Source organism: Copadichromis virginalis, linkage group LG16 (genome assembly GCF_057382275.1).
Source record: "Copadichromis virginalis isolate Kocher_CV1m ecotype Utaka linkage group LG16, C_Virginalis_male_GT1.1, whole genome shotgun sequence".
Taxonomy (NCBI): domain Eukaryota; kingdom Metazoa; phylum Chordata; class Actinopteri; order Cichliformes; family Cichlidae; genus Copadichromis; species Copadichromis virginalis.
In genome coordinates this window covers 26,687,029-26,709,318 of record NC_140633.1, presented here as the reverse complement: position 1 = coordinate 26,709,318, position 22,290 = coordinate 26,687,029, and the positions used below count along the sequence as shown (strand labels likewise).

At 42.2% G+C, this 22,290-nt stretch overlaps 1 protein-coding gene across 1 annotated transcript in view; it reads left to right on the top strand.

Moving 5' to 3' along the window:
• myo10l3 (myosin X, like 3) overlaps nucleotides 1-22,290 on the top strand; it is a 60,014-nt gene that overhangs the window by 6,635 nt on the left and 31,089 nt on the right. Inside the window, exons 2-10 of the mRNA XM_085434151.1 lie at nucleotides 7,887-7,985; nucleotides 18,671-18,829; nucleotides 19,613-19,800; nucleotides 20,279-20,413; nucleotides 20,715-20,839; nucleotides 20,941-20,954; nucleotides 21,099-21,183; nucleotides 21,376-21,482; nucleotides 21,712-21,841. Coding sequence (XP_085290277.1) covers nucleotides 7,887-7,985; nucleotides 18,671-18,829; nucleotides 19,613-19,800; nucleotides 20,279-20,413; nucleotides 20,715-20,839; nucleotides 20,941-20,954; nucleotides 21,099-21,183; nucleotides 21,376-21,482; nucleotides 21,712-21,841 — 1,042 coding nt within the window. The remainder of the gene's footprint in view (nucleotides 1-7,886; nucleotides 7,986-18,670; nucleotides 18,830-19,612; nucleotides 19,801-20,278; nucleotides 20,414-20,714; nucleotides 20,840-20,940; nucleotides 20,955-21,098; nucleotides 21,184-21,375; nucleotides 21,483-21,711; nucleotides 21,842-22,290) is intronic.

Sequence of the window (22,290 nt, the reverse complement as noted above, 5' to 3'; positions counted from 1 at the left end):
GAATTATGCATTATGTGCTGTGATGTCATCATGCTGCCTAGCAATCACCTAGCAGCTGACGAAAATCACAGACCAGACAATACCATAGCATGGGCGTGTACTGGTAAAAGTAAAATGTGCATTGTAAGCATGTGATGCAGTTCAAATAAAAGTTTAAGGGCATATTTCAAGAAGAAAAGTACAGAGAATGGTTGCACGTCACTAGTGACAATTTGGAGGTTAATTGCAGTTACAAGTTGTAAACTCAGATTAAAGGCAGCTTATTATTTTATTCTGAGTCTTTTATGTTTGTTGCTATCATATCATCAGCTCCTGCTGGATGGGTAACATTTGTTTTAAGGATAATGCTGCGGGAGTGTTTCATGAAGCTTTTCACAATTCATTACACAGGTGGTACTGTTTCTGCAGGCGCTAAATCAGCACCATTTTTAAAAGTGAAACAATATCCTTGCAGGTTTTTAGACTCAGGACATGTAAATAAATTCACTTGTGACAGAGGTTAAAACTGCATTTATTTTATTTGCTTACAGAGTCCTAACAGTGACTTTAACATCGACAGTATCACCAATGTGCAGCTTATCATTGCCAAATTGGATTTGATCAAACCATAAATAGCTTCAGTATGAAACACTCAAAATAATAAAATGCTGAAGATAGGAGAGTTTCTAGTAATCAGTGTGGACAGCATGAGCTACAAGGTCAATGGCAGCGTAACAGTAGCCGCGCTGCTTTGTAAGCTACCACTTTGCTTACCGTGCCCCACACGTCTCACACTCTCAAACACAACACTGACTGAGCAGCATTCCTCGAGTACCTCTGGGTTTCCTGCTGTGTGACCCCATAGCTATCAGACGAATAACAGAGGTATGCAGATGCCAGACGGGCGAGATGCTGGCATGTGGCTCGGTAGATATTCCAAGTCATCAAGCTTTGCTGGAAATCCAATCAAACCTGCAGTAATCACATCATTCGTTGCCTATTTGCCCCGTCCTGTAACCTATTCCATTGTGTGCACCCAGGATCAGGGCGCACGCTTTGATCAGCAGTGGAGTGAAAATATGTTTGCACAGGATAAGGAGGTAAAACGCGACACTGTGCCTGGAGTATGTGGCAGAGATTCAAGTGTTTCTCTTCTTTCTCTTTCGCTCCCGAAGACACAATTTGTTATTCAAATTCTCCTCAATACACTCATTAGCAACACAACAGATTAACGCTGTCAATGGATGACAGGGTGGTGCCCTCGAACCCCGCCTTTGCAGACAGTGTGTATCTGCTGACTGACAGATAAATGGACTACCAAACACACTTGGACACAAAAAAGACACACTCACTTAATCCTGCTTGTGCACACAGACTTGTGCATATTTGTTAGATTAATATTGTAACTCATCTCTTTCAGGTCCATCAAGTGTGATAATGATAATGGCTTGCACGACAGTGATAACAGACTACTGTTTGATTTCCATTTAGCTACGGATACTTCTCAAACAGTCCTTCTCAGTTAACAAAAACATTTTCCTCGGTGTAAAGCTTCTTCTGTTCAGGGTTTAGGCTGTTCTTCAGATTCAAGAACAACCAGCGACCCAACGCCCCCCACCCCACATCATCACAAACAGGGAAAGCCCTGTTCCCCAGGGGACTCCTCCTCCTCCATTAGCTAATTTCTGATCAGCTGCTGTCTCCATCATTAATTCATACGTCTTCTAGCACAGATGCTAGAGGTTGCTTTTAATCTTCTGATTTCTCCCCTCGGTCACACACCCTGCCCTCACCCCATGCTGGCTGGGGGTCGTAGGCTGTAACGTGTGCGGCAGGCAGACTGTGTAGTTGCAACGAGGTAACAAAGAAAGACGAAGACATAAAAGGCATGTGCCGAGACATGAATCCTTGGAAAATCTGTGCAACGGAGGATTTTTCCTTTGTGCTGCAACAACCGCTGCTGAAAAACCCTTGAATTAAATTACCTCCCTTTGAGTGAAGCTGTTCACAAGTAGATACATTTATTTTCACACACATTTACACACTAAACATGTTGTATAAATTAAAATAATTCTCAGGTATACTGTAATAAGGTAATAAATAAGTAGCGTCTTGTGTTTATGAGGGTAAAGAAACTGCAGTTAAGCATGGGCCTTGCTGTTTGTAGGATATACAGGAGACAGTGGTTTAACCTACTGGAAAGTCTTCTGCTCAAAAACCCAGAGGGAGCTTTGCCCAGTTTCCCCCTCCAGCTGCCTAGTCCTATTTATTAATCTCACCATCCACTTGGAAGACTCCCACTCATCCCACTCACCCGATGTTCAGGAGATACCATTACAACTCCTAAAATTTGGCTGTGCTCTGCTACAAAGTGATGTGCTGGTTTTTAAAAATATATATATTTTAATGGTTATAAACATCTATGTTTCAGCTGATATCCCAGCAAACCACCCACTCCTACAAATATGTTTACTTTTAGTTCTGAAAGGAAGAAAAAATTCTTTTTGAAAAGTTCGTTTCAATGATTCCAACATAAATAACTAATAACATATTTTCTGTTGAACAATTATTGCACTGGTTTCTGTGAAAGTGCACAGCATTAGCGTGCAAGTACCAATTTGCTGCTTGACCTTATTAAATGCTACAGATCCCGTCAATGCTCTGGACTGCACATCTGTCTGCACAGTGGTAGCGACACAACCTTGTGACTCTGTTTGTTATGCTAATGCAGTCTTAATCTCTGAGGTGTAAATGCAGCACTGGATTACACTTCTATCCATAAAAATGATGGAGAGAAATCTAAATGAGATTAATCGAGAGCTCGAGTTTTGTGTTGATTTTAAACAAGCATGATTGCAAACCAGATTGTTATTAGCGTTAATCGCCACATTAATTCTTTGAAAGGTGAAGTAGAAAAGGGAGAACGGAAACATATTCCTTTTAGTCGAATATGTTGCTGCTGCACATGTTCCACTGCTAACTTTATCCTCCTCCACATGTGAGCACAACAACAACTGATATGCTTGTCAGGATTCGAGCTGGAGGTTCTCAGGCATCGGTCCTACCTGCAGGGCAGCCGTTCGTTCACCATTCCCCAAAACCACTTTATGATCCAAGAAAGTAGCTTATCATAACTAATTGTTCAGCCGAGTCCAAGTCGGGCTGAGTTAATTAGCTTTCTCTTGTTCTCTCTAATAGGATCACCTGATACATGCCAGACGGCAGAGAAAGAGCCGTGGCACCTTGTACTGTGTATGACCTTAAATATTTAAGGGACATTCATTAGCAAATCCTTGAGCTGGATGTCTTTATACAAGCTGCTGAAACTTAAGCCTCCAGCTCCAGGATCACATCATTCAGCCTGAGTGGTCTCTGTGTCAAAAGGCATGATGGGAGGTTGGCGTGCAGCCTGTTTTGGTGGAGTCAGATTACTATTGTCAGCTGGTTCTGCCTCAGCAGTGCTACACATGCTGAGTGACGTGCAACATTAAGAATTTGAAATTAGCTTGAGCCGGAGATGTCATGGCAGCGTTTCTGCTTTGCTTTTTAATGGCGCTAATAAAACATCTGGTTACCAGAAGCAGAGGAGCCCGCTAACCGACTCTTCACAATTAATCCCACTTGCAACTGGGCTTCATCATCAAATGCACACTGTACTTTCCCATGATTACAAATAAAGATATGACTCTGTTTGTCTAGCTTGGAATGGGAAGCTGTGCAGCAGGAGGTAACTGAGGTCTGTGGGATTTAATACGAGCCGCTACCCGTGCTCCTTTGTGTCCCAGCTGGTCTTTGTTTGGGATATTTCCGCCTGGCTAACTGCTGAGGCCTCAGTCAGAGGTGATTGTCTTTGTCCTGACTTAGTGACAGAGCTCCTAAAGATGGAGAGGACGAGGGGGAGGAGTTTTGTTTAGACCATCTGTTGCTGCTTCTTAGACAATTCATCTTGACTTCATACCCTACGGCCTGAGACTCGCATACCAAAATGCAGACGAGTGTCCAATAGTGCCAATGTATATCACAGGCAGCCCTATTAATTTAAGTTTGCATATATTTAATACAATTCTACAGTTTTCTGCAGCTGGTGGCTTATATTTGGCTCCTCACATCACATAATAAGACATTTTTTGGAAGCTAAAGTAGTTAAAACAAGCTAACGTGCTACTAGGGGTAACCCCAGTCTCTCCTATCTGAACTGAGCTTTTTCTGGTTGTGCATTAGAAGTTAGCAAGAGGGATTTCTGCCTATACAGCTTACTAGGAAGAACCCAGAACCTATTTAAATGATTTTCAAACCACATGTTTACTGATATAAACCGAGATGTCAAAGCTGGTCATCAGATGTCATCTTTATAGGGGAAAGAGTTAAGTTTGCAAGTCGGAACTATTATGGTGGAGGTGTTAGCTTTATTATTAAGTCAACTTCCTTTATGATTAGTTTTATTTTTTGTCTATAGTACATAAACAAAACAGCAATACGGTAGCACAGCACAGTATCTCGTTGGGTTTTTTTTGCCCACCTTTGATTATAGTGTCTGGGAGAGATTTATCCAGAGTGCGAGTCACTCTTTACAGATGCTGGTGCAGCAGGCTGAGCTGTTATTAGCATCTTTATGGGCCACTTTGGCTACGTTCACACTGCAGGTCTTAATGCTCAATTCCGATTTTTTGATCAAATCCGATTTTTTTGTCTGCTCGTTCACACTACAAATAAAATGCGACAGCAAACGCGCTCTAGTGTGAACGCTCAAAGCGGCCCGCATGCGCAAAAGAAGCTGTCACACACAACGAGCTCTGTTTAGACCCAGAGCAACAGTATTGTTTGACTGATGGCCCTTAATATGCAGACTTCGGACTTCGTTTCCCAATTTTTGCTTTAAGTTATTTTGTTATTTACATAATAATGTAAATAACCTAATAATGATCCTTATTGCTGTTTAAGAGAGGAGCGGTGCTTCAAATGATAGCTGCAGATTTCTGTCAGAATCTGCAGATTACAGTACAAATAAAATGTTCACATTGTCTTCCCAACAGTTTCACTAACATCTACACTGGATGGCCAGGAAGCGTTCGCGATGTCTTCTCGGGCGCTTCTCTGGCGCTGATAATTGGCTTCAGTCTTGTGTCGGTGACGTAAAAGGCGGATTTAATGCGACTTGACCGTTCAAACAGCAGTCGCTTTCTAAAACATCGGATATGTATCGGATTCAGTACCACATACGAAAGTGACCCAGATCGGATTTGAAAATATCGGATTTGCGCCGTTCACACTGTCATAGCATGATCGGATATGGGTCGCATAGGGTCAAAAAAATCGGATTTGATGCGCTTTCGCCTGCAGTGTGAACGTAGCCTTTGTCACTGATGCTTGGTTTACCATATACAGTCACATTTTTTTTTATTTGAATTCCTAATTACTTTAATCTAAAAAACTACGTGTGGTGGGCATGCAGCTGGTATGCAGTGGGTTTTTGTTCATGTGAGTGGAAAAACCTCTGAAACTGACTCAGCTGCTGAGCCACTCAAAACTTTCCTTCACTTTTTGTAGTGCTGAAATTTCTTTATTGAGGCAATACTGGAATGGGTGTGGAAATTTGCCATCTTATGAGCCATCACAGTCCTCTCCTTGTCACGGCTTGCCCCCTGTCTTATTCTGCTGTACATCTCATGCAATCTGTTTGTTACAAAATACTTTCGGCTCTTTTGTCGGCCTTACTGTTAATGTCAAGTCGTGACACGAGAAAGGAAAAAACCCCTATAAGATGACGAGAACTAGCAATATTCTGCTGAATTCCAGTTATGTAACTGAGGCTGATCTTCTTGAAATCTATAGAGCAAACACTTGTAATCCCTGCACTTGAGCAAACTCACGTGAATCAGCTTTTCCCTGAACAGGCCAGGCATGTAAGGCTGGTACCAGGCAGAAACTGGTGTGAAAGTCACCAGTCGTCTCTGTTAATGGGTGGCCACGTGTTGCAGGATACCTCTGTTATATTTCTGTCCTGATGTTTCTGTTTGTCTGCCTCTTTATTCAACACAATAGGAGGCAGGGCATTAAGAGCTGCTCGCACCCTTCCTCTTTCCCTTCTCTCTTCCCCTCTGCCTCCTCCTCCTCCTAATTTACACGACCCTCTTTTGTCCCACTCACTCCTTTCCCCCGTGGTTTAAGAGCCACATTTAGATGTGCTCCATTAGCTGACTGAAAGAAAAAAATCTGCGATGATGGAAGTGTTTCTTTTATTTTAGACTGACTTGCTTTGTCTAAGAAAGAGGCCTGAATCGAAAAATAAAGAAAACATCAGCAATCAGTCATCACACAAGCTGCTGAGGGACTTCATTTATTAGATTTTTTTTAGCGTCTCTGTGTCTCATCTTGTAAATGGAGAGTGGATAAAACAAAAGCATGTTGGTCTTGTGGCAAACACATCTGTGCTTCGTGGATGAAAGTGTGCACACACGTGGCAGCCTGTTGTTAATAGTTAATGTGGATTGATGTCTGGAAGTGGTGACCTTGTCTAAGGTTTCTTAGTGGAATCCATGCATATTGATCTCTTCACTTTGATCCTTTGTTGGTCACACACTTTATTTGCTGATGCTCGTTGCTTCTCTGGCCCCCCCACCGGTGGCACTTGTGATTATTAACCGTGTTCAGCTGTTAAAGCCAAGCTTATTACAAGAGGTTGCAACTTTTTGGGTTAAATTTTGTTAAAATCCACATCCTAGTCGTCTCCATCAACTAAAATGCTAAATGAGGAATTTTCTTTGAGATCGAGGACATTTTTCATACTGCTTTCATCTCTCCTTTGCAAAACTGCAAGTTTCAATTTGAGATTTTGGCTCTAATGAAACAATTAAGATTTTAATTACACAGAAAGTTGCTGGATTATTGTAAGCAATCAGACATGAAGGTGGTACCATCTGTCTTTCTGCAAAACTACATACTCCCGTTTACTATCAGACAAATGCGTATTTAGTCATGCAAAAAGATTTTTACTTTTTATTCCACAGGGTCAGACAGGCGACTGTTTGTTTTCATTTAGTACAGTCTTTCAAACAAAGCCAAATCTATAAATGTATCCGCCGGTGCTAAAGTGGCAAATGCTGTAAGGAAATGACAGTTTGCCTGAGCAATCAGCCTCAGATTCCTGTTATTGCTCCTAGTTACTCACATGCTAACAAACATGTCTGGGAAGGTCAGCGACTCCGTATGGATACGCAAACACTGGAAACTGGGCCGCTGGGATCAGATATTAGTGTCTGTCTGGAAGCGGCATCTGATAATGGCTAGAAGTGTGCTGCGATTTGCCCGACTGAAATATAGAAAACAAAGGAAGGATGATAGACATTTGAATCGATTGATATGCTAAAGTGGTAAATGCTCATTTGGGGTCATAGTCTTTTCCTTTATAAAGGAGACCAGGCACACTGAAAGCATTTTTGACAGTGTATATGACTGAGTGGTGTTTTGACTCTCTGGCACGGACTCATCATGCAGGTCTGGTGAACAACTTCTTCGCTTCTAATCATAGTTTAATAAGAGACTAACTGTGTCCATCCAATCTTGGTGAAACAGTGGCTACAGTATGTGGCACATAATGGTAAGCAATTTTGAGGGGATAAAATGGAAAAAGACAGAGAGAAGAAAAGCAGAGAGGATAATTCTTACTTTTAGAGAAATTCTCTGCTCTTGCTCACCCAGCTCTTTTATAATATAGCTAAAAAGCCTGTGCGTGTGGGGAGTGGTGGTCGATCTTTGTCTTCCTTTGTTTCTGGTAATATGAAGAATAAGAACATCAATGGAATACTTAGTATCTGTAATGCAAATGTGTAAGACCTTTGTGTAAAGCGCATGACTCCAATGCAAGCCCAGTGTCCAGATGTTAAGGTTGTTGTGCTATTGTGTTGCAGGGGGCCCGTGTGTGGCTGAGACACAAAGAGCAGCTCCGCCCCTCTACTGTCAGCTCTTGTGATGATTCAACCCTCATCCTCACCACCGACTATGGGAAGGTAAGAAGACGTTCTTTTTCACTAGTCTTGTCCCTGATTCGTCACCTTGGCAGTATATCTGGAACATGAAGCTTTTATCGTTGGTTTAAGCATTCAGACTCTGTGTTTGCAAGTTTACGCTTAAACCAACATTATTCCTTTTAAAAATTAACAAAGCAAAGGCGCTGAGGTGCTCAGAGAGTATTTAAGTGTCCACAGCTGATTGTGTCCATTTAAAATCTCACCCTGGTTTTGTCGTGATCTGCGGAGGCAGACCGTGCGGCGGTGTGTGTGGTGGACCCAGGTGCGAACACAACGAGAGTAGACTGGAGTAAACTTAACTGAAAGCGAGCCTTTATTTTGGCTGGTGACAAGGAGTGCAGACAAGGCAGAAACGCAGTGACAAACTAAACTATGACTAAACTGAGAAAGTAAAACTAGGAAAAACTATGAAGACACAGGAAACCATAACTATGAATACTAAGACTGGCTGTGACAACATGGAGGGTGGGAACACAGACGACACGACACAGACTACATGAAACACAGAGACTAAATACACATGAGGGATGATCAGGGGAAGTGGCCACACATGGGAGCACAGCTGACACACATGAACCTAACGACAGGACAGGAGAAGTGACACTGAATACGCTGACAATGAATACAGATTTTCAAAGTAAAACATGGAGATTAGACATGACAAGAACTAAACATAACCACGCAGACATGACACATGAACCAGGGAGACTTAGTACAGGGGGAGATGACATAAATAACTAAGGAACAAAACTAAACTGCAATCTAGAAATTAACTAGGTGAACTAAGCTAGGTGCAAATGAATACAAAAGATACATGAAACTCAAATACTGGGTCGCTTGACCCAGGACCATGACAGGTTTCTGTTAACTCGTCCAGGGTCGTATAAAGTAAAAGGGGGAGGTTTGTTTCCCATTGTGTATATGTGGGAGACCTAATTGTTTGCACATATGTGTTTCATCTGAGGGCTCTGCAGCGGCATCAACATCTTTTGTAATAAAGTAAGAATGACAGGAATGGAGTCCAGCAATTCACTGGCCTCAGCTTATCTGTTTGGCAGTGCGTGGTGGTCTTTGTGTCTGGAGGAAATCCTGTTACAGAGGCAGAGAGAGAAACAGACACAGGGAAGCAGACACACACACACACACACACACACACACACACACACACACACACACACACACAGAGGTGGAAGGTCAAAAATAATTTCTCATTCAAGTCTTTGTGAGTCAAAAACTGTAGATCAAAAGAAAGCTGTTTTATCTTGTGTTATATATCTGTACTTATATGCGCTTTGCCTTCAGAGGAGTCCTTCTAAAAAACGGACTTATAAAGTAGAGAGTAGGTTGCTAAATTGTAAGGAAGCTGCATTTTTTTTTCATGCTCGTGCATTAACTGGTTAAAGGAGTACTTGCTTTATTGTCACTGAAACTTTGTGAAGCTCTGGAGTTTTTGTCAGGTGCCCATTTCCACTGGATGCACTGTTTTTATCTAAAAGAGTGCCCCTTTGTACATTGATGTTGTTAACTTTCACACTGTTATTAATATTGTGGCCACACAAAACCAGTATTGGCAGTCCTGTACTGGTTGCTTAGGGCTTATGACAGTTAGCCATGATATTCGATGTCATCCACCATCGTTGCAAAACATTTTGAGCTGCTGGCTCTGGGTCATTTTACATTACATTCAACATTAGAGCCACACTAGTCTATAACACAACAGCAGCTACACAAAGGGTGCTGTCAACGCAGCACAGCAACAACATATGTAAGTTCACTGTTCATCAGTTCTCTCTCATGATCCTCTATCCTTCCTTCCAAGCTGCATTCATAGCTTTGGGACTTTTGCATCCCCATCTCCCTTTTCACATGGAGACTGGAGTTTCAGGCCAGTTCATCCCAGTCTGTTAGGTTACCTGTTCACTTTCTAACACCATCATCAAGTCTGCAAGTGACATAATGGTGTTTGGCCCAGACAGGTGCAACATGACTCAGTTCACAGGGACGAAGCATGGCACCTTGGTGCAGAAACAACAGTCTGACCTTGAACACAAAGAAGAGCAATGAGCTAATAGTGGATCTAAGAAAACAGAAGCTTATTGCTAGAAGCTGTGAATGCATTCCCATCCATATAAATGGTCTGGAGGTGGAACAGATGTCTGCTTTCAAGTAAACTCTATGGAATATGGAATTAAGTACTGGGCCAGTTTTTGGTGTTTGTAGTCTAATTGCGACAGGACTCTGAATTCGAATATGATATTGTTGCAGAATTCAACTGTGGCAACAAGTCAGCTTGTGAAATTTCTTCCTTCATATATTTTCCACAATCAACTGTAAGTGTTGTTGTTAGCAAGTGCTTGGGAACCATAGTACCTCAGCTACAAGGTGGTTACCACATAAAATTATAGAGCTGAGTGCTGAGGTGCTCTGCTGAGTCAACTGCAGAGATCGAGACCACATCCTCAGTATGAAAAACGTGCGCAGGGAGCTTCATGGCATGGTTTCAATGGCTGAGCAGCTCCTATGGGTGTAGTGTGTAGGTGGCCTTGTACTCGTCCATAAATTGTATCTGTGAGTTCAGGACTTTTAATTGACTCTCAGAGAGAGCCTGGAACAAACAAATCAGGTGACTTTAGTTGACTGCTGCTAACACCTGCATCTGCTAACCAACCAATAGAAATGTCCCATGAAATAATGTGATGAAGTTGACAAAAAAATTGTAAAGAAACAAGAAACAGAAGAAACTTGTAGAAGGATTATTGTCTGCTATCATCATGACTGTATCGAAGATATAGTTGAGAAAGAGTAAAGAACAGTGGAGGACTAGCAGCTGTGCGTGTTGGTTCTAGTTTAGTCTACATGCATTGAACTTGATATCCTGCTCAGGTTTATTAGATCTATGTCACACAGTGTGGTTTCCACAGAGTGCTGGCGCCTTAGATCCTAGTGAACGTTCATTGCCAACGACTCTGCCACAACCACTGACTTTTTTCCATTCTGCCATTCAGGAAGCAATAGAGGCAACTAAACACTTTAGTTTCTTCAGTGCTGGTGTTCTTTGATCTCAGACAGTGAACCATAAATGCACAATCAATAATCTGTGTACATATATACATAATTTTCCCTGTTTTTTGAAACACGTATACATGGCCCATTTACTCATCCTCGGGCCATCGTAGCATCTTCTGCGGTGTTTCTGTGGTCTGTGGAAGGGATGCAGTCAACCCTGCGCTGTCCAAAGGGCAGGGACAACTCTGGGTAATGGAATATGACTGGAGAATGACGTGGAGTGCTACTCCCAAAATATTCCACCACCCTCAGTGGGAGTTAAAAAAAAATAGCATTAGGTTTATGTGGTGCTCCACTTTTTTGACTGGTAGTAGGACCACTGCATTGATGGTGGCCTGAAGCTGGTCTCATATGATCTCGACATGTGAGCAGTGGATGCTGCTTATCGAGCCAGGCACATGTGTCTCTCCTCTGTTTCCAAAGCTGTAACAGAAATGCCAGGAATGTGAGATTGGGAAACAGACCGTCTCCACCATCAGGATTCCTAGCTGACCTGATGTCATCCCCCGTTCCTGGATGACGTACAGTATCTTCTTCTTTTTTTTTTTTTTTTTTTTTTTTGCCTGTCCCATTTGGTTCTTTAGCCATCAGAATTGTTGTCTGAAGACCAACAAGGATACCCAATGGATTTACTTTGCCAAATGGATCATCGTGGCATTGCCGTATTGGTCCATTTGGTCGATCTTTGTTTTTATTATTTATTATATTTTATTTTCAGATGTTACAGACGGGACAGACATGAGTGAGAGATAGGAAAGGGAGAAAGAAAGAGGAAGGAAAGGAAAAACAGAAGGGGAGAGGGACAGTGAGAAAGGGGGGGAGAAAAAAAATAAAAATCTCCTGGATCACCTGTTGAGAGAAGAATAGAAAACAAGCAGAAAAAAAAAACAAAGCAACATACTAAACACAACACCATCGCATTAATCTAGCTAAGTGTAAACAGCAGTAAATACTAAATATTCAATGTTGTTGTGCAGCACGCAGGACAGATGTGCTTCGAAGTAGCAGCCAAGAAAGGTGTAATTTGGGTCTACGAGCAGTGAACACCCGTGTGCATACCTGTGTGGATCCGCGCGCTTGCATTCCAAAGGTTTCTCCATGTAATGATCTGCTAGGGAGTGTGTGGGGGGGCCACAGCCCCGTCCTCCGGGGTGTGAAGCGGGTATGGAGGAGATCAAAACTCCAGACATCCAGAGGCCCCCAGAACACAAGAGACCAAGGAAGACCAACAGAGGGGCAGCCGCGCCACTGTTCCAGTAAGAGCTGAGGAGAGTCCCAGATGAGGGCTCACTCAGCAGCCGCGGAGCAGAAGCCAGGGGGAGTTGCAGTGACGCGCCCATGAGCTCCGCCGGCCCCCAGCTGTGCCTGAGTGACCGAGCCCCAGGCCGAGAGGCCGGGGGCACGACGTACAGTATCTTCTGAGGTTTATAGGCACTTACTGATCTAGTCTCTGTCTCTTATTTAATTAAGCTTCTCTATCAAGCCCAGGGTATTGTGTCTGTGTATATGTGTTGTCTGCCAGCCTGCCTGTGTCTGTTTCCTACCATATCAGAGGGTGTTTGTTAAATGTATTGTGGCAGCATTTTAAACTCGGGGGTTGGGATATACTATTATCCATTGCTCCCTGCCTGAATGCCCAGCTTATCTCCATAGAGCACCACCGGAGTTTCTTTACCCACACGGCCTGGGCCTGGCTCCTGTCATATTAGCCATCATATCAGCATTCATCACTGCCATAGTCCTGACCGGACGGGTAAAATACAGCAGAGTGAATGTCTTTGTGTGTTTGAGTGCATGGATCCATCTGTGTGTCCGTGTGTGTGTTTGTGGCCAGATGGCACAAGCTGGATTAACGGTGTGTGAGTTATCCCCAGAGGAGTCTACATGTAAAGAAAAGCAGAAAGAGGATCGGCCACCTGAGCCGAATACCTGCTGCTGGGCTGTCATTGTTGTCCCACTTGACCAGTGTTAGTCTACGACCACCAATGAATCGTTTTACACATACAGTACAAAATGCATGTGGCTTGTGGCTTGACTAACTGAGAAAATCAATGGCATTTTTATTAATAAGAAGTGAAAACAGTTCCTTTTTGATGGCCTCAGTTAATAGTGACTGTAAACTAGCCTCCGTCCCGAGTTGATTGTACACTAAAAGCCTTTTTCATGACATTAAGAATTTAACTCGAGCGAAAAACCTATTCTTATCCAGTGTGAATCCTGAAGTTGTCCAGAGCCTGTAGACATGCTGTCTGCAGTTTTAAATGGGTCATTGATGGCCCTTCAGCCTTTTCTGGATAATTAGTCAATGGAGCTATTATGTGAGCCTTTATGTGAGTGATGCACATACACAAGTAAGCTGGAAGAAATAACACAAACATTATTGTTAGCATCTGTTTGTGTGATAAACAAAATCGTTTTTGAGGATTTGGATTTACATGGATACTTTGCCTGATTTTTTGAGCTGTACACAATCTCTCTCTGTTATTTCTTTTCATATTTTCACCAAGCCTCACCCCCACCCCCTTCACTGCCTCTCTTCTCTTGGGTCTGGGCGGGATCCCCCTGCAGCAGATGGATTCACTGTAAGACAGAGGGACTCAGAGTTTTTAAAAAAATGAGAAAGGGAAACAGAGAGAGGCAAAACAGCAACAAACAAGACTGTGTTTGTATCCAGAAGCTTGTGATTTTGTGTCTGTCCATGTGCCCCAGTAAAGGCCTGAATACAGCTGACATTAAAGCATAAGTGCTGTGAGCCACAGAGCCTGACTCCACCTATATGTGAATATTAAGTAGAGTTGCTTGGACAAAGCGCAGCAGCAGGGTGTGGTTTCAAGGAAGAGGAAACAAAAGGGAAGAGCAACACAGCTGCAAAACAACTTTAAAACTCAGTTATTTGCTGTTGCTTCCTTTTAGTCTGTGTAATTTTTGTATCATTTTAATTTATGTTATATAAATTTCTTTCTAAGGATGAAAAAACCCCAAACAATCTGCCAGTTATGTATTTCTTTAAGTCATCTGCTGTAGCCTATCCCAACCATCCCAGAGGGAAAGCCGGGGTACACCTGGACACCATGAATGTGACTATCCATTGATTTTCTTTTTATATAATCATTTTTATTTTAGATTAATGTATTGTTTTATCAAGAAAGCAGGGATAGAGTGCAGGAGGAATGACATGGAGGAAATGGCCTGGGGCCAACTTCAGTCCGGGCCCTCGGAGAGACGTTTCAGGACACGGGTCATCTGTTCGACCCAATGAGTTTAATTTTATTCATATTTTTTTATTTGTATTTCATGCACACATAACGATTTTTTTGTGGGCTTACAAGACACAAAAAGTACAGGCACAGTGGTCAAACTTTTCATTAAATTTCTTTTATGTTTGTTATTTTACAGCTTGGCCTTCAACAAAATAATCTTCTTTCTCTGCTCAGCCTACCAAATAAAACAGCCATAAAAAGGTTTTCTTGCAAAAGTGCAACTCACTTTTTATGAGTCAACAGAAATGGAGGACATTTTGCCAACAATTATGTAATATCGTGTTTTTAAATGATGGGAAACAAAACAAAATGAGCCTGATTGTCTCTCTGAGGCTTATGGCAGTGTTTCTGAATGCATGTAAGGCTCAACAGTGTAGCTGTTCTGTGTAATGCAATAAAATCATAATGTATGTTGATGTCTATGTCTTTATCGCTATCTTGACATATTAACAGGTTGCTTAACCTTATACGTGGGGTATCAGATCGATTTGTCACAAAGTAACCTGCTCAAGGAAGTGAATGACACTTTTTTTCAAACAAAATAAAGATTTTTTTACTCATTAGTGTGGGCATGACTGCAAAATGTTAGTCTATATCAAAGCATTTGATATTTTGGGGGTGTGGGATAGCTCTTTATTTTAAAAGCACAGTGTCACAAAGACAGGAAAGTAGGGAGAGATGGACTCAAACCCAGGCCCCTGCAGCTTTTTGGCACATGCGTTATGGGAGGTTCCCATCCCATATCTCCAGTAAATTCTCCAGAGTAATGATGATTTATGCAAACTGGAGATATTACTCCAGTTTGCATAAAACAGAGTTACAACTTTAAGTTCAAGGAAACCCAAAACACCTGCATATGCAGAACACACATGACCTGTAGAGTTATGTGTCCGCACCGAATCCTAATCTGTTAAATTTTTGAAAATTATGTAAAATATGTCTTTTCACTGAGTTGTATAGGACATTAGGTTAAATTAGGAGAGAAACTAAGCGAAACACGGGGTGGTTAGCACTGTCGTCTCATAGCAAGAAGGTCCTGGATTCAAGTCCCCGCCCTACATGAAGCCTGCGTGCCTCCCCTTTGTCCTTCCCCGAGGACTTTGGCCTCTTCCTGCATCCCAAAGACATGCACGTTAGGTTAATAGGTGATTCTAAATTGGAAGTAGGTCTGGATATGAGTGTGAATAGCTGTTCTATCTCTCTGTGTGTTAGCCCTGTGATAGCCTGACGACCCAACCAGGGTGTATCCTGCATATAGTCATCATATAAATGAACACTGGGGCTTTTTGCATTTTCTGCTTTGTGTGCTGCGCGTGTGTCCAGCATCATAGCTCTCTTGTGCATACAGCCTCCATTTGTAGAAGATCAATTTGCACCGCAGACAGCTTTGCTAATCAATCATGTCGTTGTAAGTGGCATGAAATAGTTTCCATCATTACACCACTCCAATCATTAACAGCGGTGACGCTGCCCCCTCTGTGGAACAGGCGTTGTGATAATTGTCTCAGGGATGTCTCGTCTGAAAGGTTATGACTTAAAAATGTTAAATGGACAAATTTAACAATAAATTCAAGCTGTGATTTCATTTGGTTTCGTTGAAAGGAGGAAAAATAGAAATCCATGCGTCTCAGGTGTCTTTTATCTCTTCCCCAAGAGGAACTCGTGCAGTCGATAAATCATTTGAAAACAAATTAATAACGATAAATATTGATGAGCTGTGGCTATTAGGAGAAAGTTCAAACTTCTCTCACAGGAAAGCAACCAACAATGAAACCAAGATCACAGTGGGGCAAAACAGAGGAATGTGAAACCTTTTGATGCCCAAAACTTCAGCTCAGTTTGCCCCTGGGCATCTCTGATGTTTCAGGGAGGAAAAAGTCCCTGCGGCTCGCTCTGTGAAATCTGAGCCACAAGTTATTTAAAGAAGATCAGAAACAAGGTGATAATGTGCACGGAGACAAACACCCACTCTGTGTCCCGACATACACAAAAATGCAAACAGGTAAATTATCTCCCCGTGTTACACTCTGCTCCCAGCCACCTTAAAGCTGCTTTGAACTTGCATTTGGTGAATGCTAACATCAGCAGTCAGTGTTATTGTAGATATCTGCTGTTTGTCATCAGTGTCAACAGAAACGCTTTTTAAACCACGTTTTTGTTTGGCGGTCTCAGTAATTATCTTAAAAAGAAAAAGAAACCAAAGAAAATCCATCAGAGTGTTTAAAAATGGCATCATTCCCTTTAAGTGACTGGTGTAAATGCTAATGCTGCTGACTGTGGATGTATTCAAAGTGAAAAGCCTTTCTGATTTATTAGTCACTCAGGCCCCATAGTGAATCTTCACCAATTTGCCAAAGGAGAGGGTGGGGTTAAAGCCAAATGTTGAAGGACATCTGGCTGCAAATCTGCAAACTTCTGCTCGCTGAATGACATCATTGCACAAATTGCTTTTTCTCAAAGGTCTTTACTCATTTATAAACGTTAATACCACAGAAACATTACTGACTACATTGTTGTTGTGACTTTTTCTCATCATACACCCATTCTATTGTGTTACCCATTGTGTTACTTACTATAAACGGCCTCGTCGACATTTTTCTTTAAAGATTTACTAACTGCACATGTGATTATTTAAGATATTCAGACTCTAACGTATGCCATCCCGGAAAGGGTTTTACAAAATAAGACACATTTGAAAATGCAGGTCATATAGTTTATCTTCATGCAGCTGATTTTTATAAAGGTATAATGTGCACTCACTGGCCAATCTATTAAGGACAGCTGCTGGGATTTTCATACACAACGATCTCTAGCAGACCGAATGTTCTCAGTCTGCTTTGAGCTGACAGGAAGGCAACAGGAACTCAAATAACCACTTTTACAATCAATGTATGAACAAGACCATCTATGAGTGCACAACACATCAAACCTTAAAACAGAGGGGCTACTCCAGATGCCATCTACAAGAACAAAAACTTCTATTTGCATGCTCTATTAAAGGAAAGATTTGATATAGTCCTACTTCATGTTCATTAGATCTACTTTCAAAGAATCAACAGAGCCTCAAATGTTTGACTACAGTCTATTAGCAGCCTCATCAGCCAGCCTTTGCTGACTCAGTGTTTCTCTGAGACACAGTGTCTCCTCCCTGCTGGGACACACATGAACATGCCAGGAGAGCAGCAGTAGTGCATTGGGATGCCACAGCCTCTTATCCATCAGTATCGATCTGGACACCGCTTCCCTGACTGGTGACTGACATAGTTGTGGTCTCTCTGCTCTCTTATCTTGTGCATTAGAGTTCTGATAGCCAAAGAAGGCTGCGACCGTGGCTCAGGGGGTTGGGAAGCGCATCTGTAACTGGAAGGTTGCCGGTTCGTTCCCTGGGCTCTCTGTCCTGGTCGTTGTGTCCTTGGGCAAGACACTTCACCTACCGCCTACTGGTGTTGGCCAGAGGGGCCGATGGCGCAATATGGCAGCCTCGCTTCTGTCAGTCTGCCCCAGGGCAGCTGTGGCTACAACTGTAGCTGCCTCCACCAATGTGTGAATGTGAGAGTGATTGAATAGTGGCATTGTAAAGCGCTTTGGGTGCCTAGAAAAGCGCTATATAAATGCAATCCATTATTATTATTATTAAGAACCTTATTCGCTCTCACTCTTTCACTTCCATTATATAAATGCCGTTAGATCTTATCCATCCCTTAATTTCTCACCCAGAGAGAGGTCGTGAAAGAGCCATCCGGACATGAGTAAGACAGGGGCTCTCTGCCTGCCTGGTATGCTGGCAGCAGGCACAGACAGGCACATATCAGGGGTGCAGTCTATCTTATTTTACTTCAGTTATTCCTGAGTGATATTTCTGATCTACCTGTCACCAAAGCATGCAGCGAAAGACTGACGTTCTGTCAGGAGTTTGATTAACATCTTAAAGGTGACCCGGACATAACTTGTTTTGTTCAAACCCTGATGTAACTGGCTGCTTGCTGTCTTTGTTAGCCATGATTAGAGATGCCATGAGTAAACATGGGGTAATTTATTGTGTTGCTATAGTTTTACAATGGTTTTAAACTTTATTGGTACTCTTTACTTCAGAAATAAAATAACAAAGTTCATTCCACTAAATTATCAGTTACTAAACATGAAAAAGGATCCCAGTTGAATTTTAGTGAAATGCAGGAGGTATCGATGTCGTTTACTCTCCTTTTCTTGTGCAGAGACAAAATGGTGCAGCTTCAATGTACAGCAACTTGTGCAGTTCCACTTATGGGCTCATATAAACCTTGACAATACCTTATGTTAACATATATGTCTATGTACGTGTGCCTTTTGCTGTTACAGGTGATCTGCCTACAAAAAGAGGAGCTGAACAGGGAGATGGTGTACCCAATGCACCCCAGCAGCATCCATGGAGTAGAAGACATGTCCACACTGGCAGAGCTGCACGAAGCGGCAATCATGCACAATCTGTTTCTGCGCTATCAGAAAGACAACATCTATGTAAGTGTTCATTGATGTACCAGTAGAGTCCTGACTTGAGGTTTGTGAGTCAATATTTCTGGGAATAAATAATGTGAGGAACGGTGAAAAGTAGAACACGTCTCGAACAGGGGAGGATATATTTATATACTGGAAAATGGTCAGAAAGTTATACAGGGACAAACAAAGAGGACTGGGGGCAGGGTGATGTTTAATAATATTAAATAATACTTACAATACATATAAACTCTGGAATAATGTGCGCGTATTCAGAACAGGATTTCTATTATCCTTGTTTCACCTACTCTCACCCCCAGGATTGCTTTCAACGTAAAGCTCTGGGCTTCCACGGAAATATTATCCAGGTATTATTAAAATAATCACTCCCCACAGACACACATTAACTATGCCTTTGGAAATCCTATCTCCTGAGCTCATCTCGGAGCATTCGCCAAGCCTGGCTTCGTGGTATTGGAGAATAGTATCACTGTGTGGAAGGATGACCCACAAACACACTTTTGTGTGTGGGGGGGACTTTTTTCCCAAAGCGCATTAACCGAGCAGAAGCAATGGATCCTAAAATATTATCATCCTTACAGCAAACTAGGCCATATGCAGTAGTTTAATACTATTGCTGAATGCAGGTACTCAGTGAATCCACCGAAGTAGGAGTATTCACTAACAGTACTGCAGAGCTCAATGAATAGCAAAGCGATTAGTGAATTATACATTTTAGTGTGTTCTTTCATACCACCTGTGTTATCCTCTGACTTCTTTTGTCTTCCTTCATCTATCTGCTCTCAGACCAACATAGGTTCAATTCTGGCAGCAGTAAATCCCTATAAGCAGATAGCAGGCCTGTACGATGGCGCTGCTGTCGACTTGTACAGCAAACATCACATGGGGGAGCTGCCTCCTCATATCTTCGCTGTGGCCAACGAGTGCTACCGCTGCCTGTGGAAGAGACACGACAGCCAGTGTGTTCTCATCAGGTGAGTCCTGCAAATTTATTGGCTGCACTATAAATCTTGAGAGCAGAATATGAAATAAGGAATATCGTAGTCTTCCTTTGACCTTTGCAAAATAGGTACTCCTATCTGAAAAATGTTCTCTTGCATTTCCCAAAAATACTGTATGAATAGACATAGTAAAGAATACAGTTGACCAACTGAATGCAGCACCGTTGAATCACAGCAAGAATATCCTCGGTTCAAATCTTTTGGTGGAGTTTGCATATTCTCCATACCTGCGTGGGTTCCTGCAGTCATGTTAGGTTAAGCAGTGGCTCTAAAGTTTCCGTACATGCGAGTGTGATTGGTTACCTGTCTCTCTGGGTTAGCCCCGTCCTGATTCTCACCCTGTGAGATCAGCTCCCGCATCCCTGAACTGGATACGCAGTTTAGAAAATGGATGCATGGAGAGATTCAAGCAGATCCGTTTATGTATCTTCTCTGTTTTTTGCATGCTCAGTGGGGAAAGCGGTGCTGGGAAGACGGAGAGCACCAAGCTGCTGCTAAAGTTTCTTTCAGTGATGAGTCAAAACTCAGCAGGTACTCCTCCTTCAGAGAGGACAACCAGGGTGGAGCAGGCCCTCGTCCAGAGCAGGTACTGTGTAAATGCATCTCCCCAGGTGCAAGTCATTATTTTAATGTTTAGGTTATTTGATTTTTAAATTAAAATTATTTGCATGGTAAGATAAAAAAATTTGTTATGAGCTTACCCTCAAATACCAGTTCAAACTCTCCAAACAGCTTGTGGCAATGGCAGTGATGTTAACCTAATTCAGCTTCAGACATTAAATAATCTGGATCCACATCACCGTCACTGCAGTGTGTGCTCACCGGATACATTTTAAAGGCTTCTTTATAGTAACAGATTTGCTTGATTGTCTTTATCCTTTCTGTAGTCCCATCATGGAAGCCTTTGGGAATGCTAAAACAGTGTACAACAATAACTCCAGCCGCTTCGGGAAGTTCATACAGCTCCACTTTTCCCAAAACGGAAACATCCAGGGAGGTTGCATCATTGATTGTATCCTTCACACAGTAAATCAACTCTCACATACTATAAAGATAGTATTTTGCACAGATGATCGAGTCGCTGTAACTTTTTCCTTAACTTTGAGCTATCAGACTTGCTGGAAAAGGTAAGCTTATATTGTGCTTGTGATACAGTCAATATCTTCAGCAAGTCTTCTTCAATGACACCAGTGTTTAAATAAGTAATCGGAATAACTCGTTCAGTTGTAAAGTACTTGTAGCAGTTTTTCTAATCACGCTGTCTTTCCAAGAACCGCGTGGTCCGACAGAATCCTGGTGAGAGAAACTACCACATCTTCTACGCACTGTTAGCAGGGGCAGACAAGGACCACAGAGGTTGGTTTTTAGTCTGTGACTGACTATGATACCCATATAAACACTTCTTTAGTGAAGACATATGACTGCTATGTGACTGCTATCCTGAAAATATGTACTTTGGGGCATCTCTACAGCTACCTCTGAAATAACGTCTGTGTTGTCCGTTTGAAGTGTTTTATTACATCTACTTTGTCCGTTTCTGTGTCACAGATATGTACCTCTTGTCTGAGGGTCCTGAGTCGTATCACTACCTGAGCCAGTCGGGCTGCGTGAAGGACAGCAGTCTAGACGACAAGCAGCTCTTCAACAGTGTGATGGTGAGGATGAAAAGGACTCTTGTACATCATTTGTTTCCCCTCCAGGGGGCGCTGTAACTCTTTTTCATGAGTCAGAGACCTCGCTTCCATAGAACATGAGCCTTGGGTGAACTTATTATTTGGCAATCTCACATTGGGTCTGGTTTGTAGGTGGTTGCATGTTAATTAATGAATTTAATTTGTTTTAGGATTCCTTATTGTGGCACATCTGTGTAACTTTGTGTTGCAGGAAGCTTTGAAAGTGATGGAATTCAATGAGGAGGAGATCAGGGACGTGTTCAAGCTTCTTTCGGCAGTCCTCCAGATGGGCAACATTGAGTTCATGACTGCCGGTGGAGCTCAGATAACTTCCAAAGGAGGTAGAAAAAGAAATTAATACCAAAATCTTAAAAGATCTGGTGGTGTGTTAAACTTTATGTACATGTATCAATTTGTGTAGAACGCACTACTGAATATTTGGTCTGTTGTTGCTTCATTTACTTGCCTCAAAGTTGAGCTCGGTGCACTTAGTAATGCCAGTGGTTACTTTGCGTGTCATTGGTATCCAAGGTGTCGAGTTTCAGTCGACAGTCTCTGGGCACCACAGAGTCACTTCCTGAGTGTGTGCTCTTGATGACACATTCTCAATGTGAACCATATTACTGAAGCTTGGAATTACACAGATTAAAAGCAGTATAAAAACCTGGAAATGCTCTAACTCTATGGTAAAAAAAAAATAGGCCATCCACTTTCTTCTGCTTATCTAATTCAAAGTCAGGGTATGCAGGAGGAGCCACTGTGATAACCACCCCACCACTGTGCCTCAGCT